Source organism: Buceros rhinoceros, unplaced genomic scaffold, assembly GCF_000710305.1.
Source record: "Buceros rhinoceros silvestris isolate BGI_N320 unplaced genomic scaffold, ASM71030v1 scaffold1869, whole genome shotgun sequence".
Taxonomy (NCBI): Eukaryota; Metazoa; Chordata; class Aves; order Bucerotiformes; family Bucerotidae; genus Buceros; species Buceros rhinoceros.
Genome location: NW_010430724.1, coordinates 25,387 through 33,383, shown reverse-complemented (window position 1 = coordinate 33,383; position 7,997 = coordinate 25,387). Strand labels below are relative to the sequence as shown.

The following is a 7,997-nucleotide window of genomic DNA, read 5'->3' as shown; positions in this document are numbered from 1 at the left end:
CCCGGAGCCAGTGCACTTCCCAATAGGCAAAGCCCCTTGATCAAATATACCCTTGTTTGGATCTAAATGAATCTCTGTCAGCTGGCACCTGCAGGCTCTGTTGGCCAGACCCCTCTATTAAAGTTGAAGGCAGCTGCAGTTATCTGCTTAGATTTGCAACTGCATTCAAACCATCAGAGGTTTTGGAGGATGGGAAGCCCTGTGCTCTATAGCTACATTGTGGGTGATGCTGCTAAAGATTCTGTCCTTGCCACAAACTGAAATTAATGTAAACTCAGCTGGACCTGAGCAACATGTCATGGGATTTAAAAGGTTACAGGCTTCTGAAATATTTTGTTTCTGAACTTCTGATATCCACAGGATCATGGAACTTCGAATGTGGGAGTTTCAACCTTCTTATGGGGTTTCATGAATATTTCCAATCAGGGATTTTAGGCAAAATGTTCTGCAGTCTTAGATAAAGGATCTTGCAGCATAGCCAGTACAGAATTATTAACAAGTTCAGACAAAGCATGTCTTTACTTTGCTGAAAAATATGTTTTGAGGCAGAAAAGGAATAGCATACTTTTTACTCTCCTCTATTTTTTTAAATTTCCTAGCGGAAATTAAAAGGATTCTGAGAAAAGTAACCATGGTCTTGCAGACTGGAATTTGCTTGCGTAATGCCCAGAGCTGATAAATGTAACGTGCTGAATGAAAGCCGTATGGTAGAAGCAGATGAAGCTCCTGTGCAAGATGGGCACTTGGATTCTTGCTGTTGTGTAGGAATGAACGCTGCTGTCCTCAAGCCTTGCTTTGCACAGTGGCACCTTGAGTATAGCTGAGCCTGTTCCACAGGGACATTAGCTGGCCAGGGGCAGCACCTCAGAACAGCAGAGGTTGTAAAGTAAATCAAAAGCATACTAATGTGGTGGTTTTCCTGTATAGAAGGAAAAAAAAAATGGAGTTCTACATACTCATGCTTCATAAAGGAAATGAAGCCAACCAGGTATCAAATGTGTTCCTGTTTGCTGTTCTGAAGTGTAATTGGATACAATTTCTAAGCATTTTGCAGCCACCAGGAGCCCAGCAAGCCTTTCGAACTGCATCTTGCCAGTGAAATGCATTCACTCCCTCTGTCACTTTTTCTGTGCTGCTGATGCTGTCTGACACTTTGTTTGTAGATATTTGTGAGCAGGTTTAAACAGGGAGCCTGTGTAAGTCAGCAAAGTAAATGTTGTTAATTTTTGATGGAGAATATTGATTTAAAGCCTTCATGCTGAAGAAAATCCTGGCAATTGTCAGAACTTTGCTGGTAGCCTCTGTCTAAAACAGTTTGTTAGCTGTTTTCAGTCGAAATTATATGCAGGTGGATACTAATAAGACTGCTAGATTATACTCTTTTCTTGTAGAAAAATCATGGAGGTCAGAATATACAGCATATCGCAAGTCCACACGCATTATACATGTCAAAAGGCAAATAATTTTTGTGTGTGGCAGAGACAATTCTTCCTAGCACTAATCCAGGCTATAAAACAACACTGAGCTATTTGAAGGATTGTCAGAGGTTTGTTTCAGGTTTTTGCAAGCACCTGTGAAATAGATACTTGTCTGTCTTACCTCTTGAGATTTAGAAATGAGTAGGAGAAGAGACGAGACTGCTGGATCCCCTGGTTGTTCCTGTCAGTGACAGGACTCACATTCCGTATAAGGACGATTGGACTGGGTCTTTGGACATCCCCTCTTTTCCAAATGGGAATGGGCTTTGTAATTTTGAAATTGTGAAGGCTTTAATTTAAGACAATGGAAAATCAGCCCTTTACCTTCTAGTAGCTTCTAAGATACAGCAGGGAACGGCACATAACAAAGGTGTAAAAAATAATTGTAATGCTTCTAGAGACTCTCATAACAGCTTGCAAAACATCTTTATTGTGAAATAAATACGCAGTTTATTGAGTTCTGATCTGCGTCTGATGGTCAGTACCAAGAACCTGCTCACTGCAGTATATGTGTTTTCCAGCATTACGTGAATACTTTGGGATTCAGAGTTTCATGCAGTCAAGTCATACAATGAATAGTAAGACACCAAGAGTGAAAACACAATTAGAATAAAAGTTTCATGTGAACAGTTAGCATCATCAAGGTCATGCCTCAAGGAAGCTAAAGGTAGCCTTGAGAAACCTTGATCCTCTCTCATCTTGTAAAAATGAGAGCAGTTCTTAATGTCCTCCATGCCTGGATATATTCAGCTATTCCTGAGTCAGTCTGATTTTGACTGGGTCTATCCTCCCTTTTCATCACTTTGGTAAAGAATCAATAATTTCGGCTCTTTTTTTTTTGTCTCTTGTGAGCAGAAAACTTGTGGACTAAAGATGAACCCTGGTCATCTTGCTACACTTACCGTGCTGAATGACAGACAGAGCATGCACTGGGCAGCCACATGCTTGTCTGACAGTGACCTGATCTGCATTCATATCAGCATGTGAGAGCAAATCAGGACAGCAACCCGTCCTGAGCGTGGGAGGAATGGAGCTAGGGATTTTCCCTGAACTCTTACTGAACTTGCACATCTCGGTAACCTTCTCTCAGCAAAGTGACTGTCCTTCCCTTCTCCATTAGTGTGAGGCCGAAAGTGAAGTATATTGAACAAGAGCTGAAGTCTGACAGAAGTGTAAAAACACTGGTTTTTGGCCACAGTGGCTGCCTGTTACTATGGATATGTCCAGACAACTGCAAGTGGTTGCATTCCTGTGCCTTTAATGAGATACCAGTCGTTAGCTGATACACGTTAACTGATGGTCTGCGTATTCCTAGCGCATTGCAAATGCAGAGTGTAGCTGCCCTAAAAATGATCCAAGCATGTTTTGCTTTCCAAAGGCAAAGGGCTGAAAGTGCACACGCTCTCAGTTGGCTGGGCTCAGCTGATGAGCCGTAATGTGCTCGGCCACACGAACTCCATAGCCTGCCATTATCTCAAGGTGTCCTTCATACGGCAGGAAGTGTGAATTGATGCTGTTTCCAGAAAAAGTTTAGACTCAACTCCTCACTGAACTGTGTTTCTTTTTTAAATAGCAGTTGAAATGAAGTCATCTAAAGTATTCTCATCAGGCCACAGAATGGACCAAAGCATCCTGGCTGGTGACAGTATCTCGTCTTCCCAATCTTCTGACTTCTCCCTCGACAAAGTAAATGGGCAAACGCAGAGGTATGATTTATCCAGAGGAGTATCTAAAAGTGCAAGAGGATTCTGAGGGAACTTAGCAGCTAATTCCATGCTGCTGTAAAGACAATCTGTGAAGTCATTTCATGTATGATGTAGTCTGGTCTGAGACAGCTGTGCTGGTGCTTGCCAAACAAAATACCCTTAGCTGTGCCAGAGGCAGCTGTTCAATTTCTAAGCATCTGGTCCAGAATAGGACAAATCACAAGCAAGACATTATTAATGAACTTTACATGTACACACAATGCAGTCTTCTGCGAATAAAACATCCTGATTGATTGCTTGCTTAGATGACTTGACTCTAACCCATGAAAAATCATTTATTAATAAAGAAATAGGTAGAACTATGGGAACAGGGCAGAAAATAAGTCACAGAAGGAAATAAAATTCAGCATTTAGGTGGATTTGTATTATTTAAACTTGCTGAATTGCTAGCACTGCTGACCAGAGTCCCTGACTTAACCGCTAGACAGGTATAGCAAGGGAGGCAATACTATCAGTTCTCCTAGCAATGGGTTTCAACTCTTCCTTGAAACAATTTCTGTCAAAAGAGGATGAAAGATCTTATTCTCCTGTTCATGCCTTGAGCCCTCTGTGAAGCCTTTGTCATATGTAGGGGCCGTGATGTTATATCTTGGATGAAAACTAGGAATTCATTAGCAATTGGACCAAGGTTTACCAAAGTTTTTCAGGGCCTGCATGTGTTCTTCAGACATTAACAGCTTTTTCCTATAGCTAATTTGATTGGGCCAAGTTTTAAACAGTGAGTGTATAGAAATTTTAGAAGTAAGTACATTCCAGAAGTAAAACACAGAATGGGTGGAGATGTGTCAAAGGAAAGGTTTTACCAACTCTTTATGGATCTGATTTTTCAGAAGTGCTTAGTTATTTTTGTCAGTTAAAGCTCTAGCACTTCTGAAAACTAGACAATCTGCTTAGAGCTTTGTTTCCTTCTGGCCCACAGATGCCTGTGTGTGGTTTGGGGGAGGTTGGTGTGGTTTTGGTGTTCATTGGGGGTTTTTTTTCCCAGTTATGCTGTTTCCATGGTGAGAACTGAGATATTATACATTGTCAACAAATTATCACTGATGAACAGCTGAGCTGCTTCATAGTCATACCCCTATCTCAGCGTTATTGGTTTTATTTCTGTTGCCTGTCCTAACAGTAGCTAATCAGATACTACAAATAAAAACAGACCATGACAATTTTATGGCTAAATTGTTTGCTTTGTGACTGAGAGATGATTTTTAAGGCTTTGTCTTGCAAGAAGCAAGCCAAATGGGCAGCATCTCGACCCGCACCTTGGTGAGAAGCGTTGCTTGGGTGCAGTAATTTGTGTGGACAAATGGAACCTCGAGTTACGGATATGGGAATGTAGCCATGCACGGTCCAAGCAAACACGGGGTTTCCTATGTCAGGGGTCTTTTGTTCATATGTTGGTGTTGCAACAGCTAGACCTGCCTTTTCATTCTTTCATTCTTGGAAGTATACCTTACTTTGTTTGCAAAACAAACAGAGGGAATAAATCACTGCTTTGGTCATAGTTTTGACCACTGTATGAAATGTCTCCTTCCTACTCAGGCAAATACCAAGACTTTCCTAGAAGATATATGTATGAGAAAAGGAGGGCTGAGTTGTGGTGAGGAAGCGGTCTCTGCTATTTGCTCTCTTCCTTAGCAGTATAAAATGGGATTAACTGCACAAAGATCAGTGAAATTTGCTAAATCAGTCTGAGGGAAGAATGAGGCCCTAGTAGTGACATGTCTATGGCAGTTGTTTTACTTCCACAGGAACAAATGATTATTCTAGGTGATGCATGTCAGACTGGCAGCTGCCCCAGCCTTGCTATTCCCTGCTGCGTTTTGATCATGCACTTGTATAGCTCTGTTGTGGTTTTTAGCTAATCAAGGGTAAATTTGTAACAGACTTGAGTTTACATTTGTAAATATACTGAATATACTGGCTGTAAATATACTGGCTGAAAAAGCCAGTATTTTTTTATTGTGACTATGTCCAAAATCATCATAATAAAGAGCTTTAACTCTGCAGAACCTTCTTAGGTCTTGCTTTTCTGATAATCTGGTAAAAATGGCCAAAGATCCAAGTGTATTTCTCTTGGAGAAAATGCTCTAACTCACCTTTTGCATGTTCAAGTAGTCACATCTCCTGGCTGATTATTCCAATCCCGGTGTCAGTCTGTTATGCAAATTTTTTATAGACAATTATTTCCATTTTTCCAACTTAAACAGCTTTCTTTCATCTCAATGGAAAAGTAGGTTTTTGTGTGAGTTTGTTGTGGGTTTGGTTTTTTGTTTTGTTGTTTTGGGGGTTGTCTGTTGGGGCGCTTGCTCTCAAATTACCACACCTTGTTGTAAATTACTCCTGTACCATGTGCTACAGAACATTTTCCCACAGTAGATTTTGCTGCTTCTTTCTTCATCTCATCAAGTGCTGAAGGACATAAAACTGCAGTTTTCTGTGTTATTCTGGGAATTAATTCTTTTCTGTTGATCTTGGGCTATTTATTGATGTAGTAAAAGATGAGGTTGTTCTGCGACACCTGGGCACATGGAGACCAAGATCTCCTCTGCATTCTGTCAGAAAAACAGCAGGTTCTTTCAACTTCATAATGTTTGCTACCAGCTTATTATCCTCTCCTGAAGTTCGCAGAGATGTGAACCATGCTGCGTGACCACCGTGTATCTCTTTCCTTGGCAAAGTGTAGTGACTCTGGTCACGGTACTTTGGTTGGTCTCCAAAGTGCTTACACTCCAGCTGCCCAGGTTGCTCCGGTGAAACTCTGTGAAGATTGTTCATGGCTATAAAAACGGTTTCTCATGTACAGGAATACAGATCCAGGAGTTTGTTATCTATTGCTGAACAAGGAAAAAAAAACCAAAAAGCTAGTTTATGGCTCAAAAACTGCTGTGAGGCTGATGGGTCTGCCTTTTTTATTGCATTAGCATATCATGGTGCATAAGATTACCATGAAGAGCACTAATGAACTGAAAACCCAGCTCTTCAAGCAAAGTGAATAAAATGACCGAAGAAAGCAATAACAATGAGACTATTTTATGGGGTGAGAGTCTTAAATATGTCTCTGGTCCACGGCTTGGTGTTTTATCCAGCCAATCTTGCTTTTCTGGTTTTGCTTTGCTAGTATGTGTTTGCTGCCATCTGCCACCTCCTCCTTTGAAAGGAGACAAGAGCAATACTTGTAATACTCAGAGATAGGTAGAGCGCTGCAAAGACGGCCCTTAGCAGACCAGTTAGCATGTCTCTGTCCTTAATAGTTAACATACACATATGCAAAATGCAGACAATTAATGCTATTTAAAATACAAAAGGAACACTTGCTCAAATCTCCCTGCAAGGTGAGGCAGGGCTGTGCAAGGGCCAATGAGCACTGACTCAGCAGCATTCCCAGGGAGAGGGAGGGGAGATTAAATATCTTTAAAATCCTCCTAATCACCCTTTCTGATGGTCACAAAGGATTCTTTTGATGGAGCTAATAACGCGGGGACTTGCCATTTTAATTGCCTTTCTGTAGGTGGCACCTTTTTTTATCTCTTGCCTTTGGCTCTGCTTCTGTTTCCTTTTTAAATAGGATGAGGTTTTTCATGTAGCTGTTCTTTCAGTTTAACCTTTTCTCCTTCCAAGAGAAAGTTGAATCACTAGAGCAAACACAAATATAAATTCAGAATTGTTTTAGAGACTTGCTGTTTCCTGCTAGCCTCCTTCTTTATGCCTTGTAAAGAATATATTGATGCTGAGGGCAGGGAAGGACAGTGTATCCTCAGGCAGCCATGGACTAAATGTTAAAGAATGTTATTCTTGCAGCACATGCAGACTATGACCTGTGAAATATCAGCAGCTGGTTTATGTTCTCGGTGTGAACAAGGAACGTGGGTGCTTAAAGAAGTTATTTCATAAATGCCATCGCAGCTTTTTGATTTTTTGACAAAGCCTTTGGGGAGTTATGCAAATCTTATCCCAGGCAGGAACCGGGGAGGCTGCCTGGGTCTGCCAAGATTGTGACCTACAACTGAGAAAAATAATGGTGTCTGTGCCCTAAAAGGATGTACTCCTGTGCTCTAGCGTATCTATGGTTTTTGCACCTCAGATTGAGTCTGCGTGTGTGATAAATACAATGGAAAACAAGCTAAAGGTGTGTTACTTGTTTGCAGGGGACTTAACTGAACCTGTTCAATCCTGTTGTCCGAAGAACCAGGTTTGAGGAGGGTAGACAGGTCGATAAAGCCAGGTTTAGAGGCTGTGCAGTGAGTACATGCCCCAGGGCCGTACCTGTGGTGCCATGTTCCTTTCCATTTGCAGTCCCCCTGAATTTTGAGCAGTCTGTCATGCTGTCACAGCACGTACTGCAGGTTTCACTTGGCTGCAGACTTACTATGCATACATATTTCTCCATACATTGCTAACCCTTTCCATCTCCTCCTGCAGTGGGTTTCCCTCAGCCTTCATCAGCAAACCTAAGATCCCTCGCACTCCTGAAGTGCAGAGTGCCAGTCCTAGAAAGGGAAAAGTCCCAGCCATTGCCCCCCAGTTCTCTCAGTCTGGACCCCAACAAACAAGCCGTTCCAGCTCCTCAGGATCATCCACAAGGAGCAGACAGAGTAAGTGGAAAAAGTCATCATTCTGTTTGTCAGTCCTGGGGTGAGAAAGGAGGGAGCGCTGTGATAGCTCTCCAGGAATGAAGTCGTACGCTGCAAATGTGCCAGGAGTATATGACGTTGTTGTCATCTGCAGGATGTACAACCACGTAATTATATCCTGCTGA

At 41.8% G+C, this 7,997-nt stretch overlaps 1 protein-coding gene across 1 annotated transcript in view; it reads left to right on the top strand.

Annotated features, from left to right (window-relative positions):
* Nucleotides 1-7,997, top strand: part of ARMC9 (armadillo repeat containing 9) — a 66,021-nt gene that overhangs the window by 54,947 nt on the left and 3,077 nt on the right. The window contains exons 23-24 of the mRNA XM_010143116.1: nucleotides 3,052-3,184; nucleotides 7,661-7,833. Coding sequence (XP_010141418.1) covers nucleotides 3,052-3,184; nucleotides 7,661-7,833 — 306 coding nt within the window. The remainder of the gene's footprint in view (nucleotides 1-3,051; nucleotides 3,185-7,660; nucleotides 7,834-7,997) is intronic.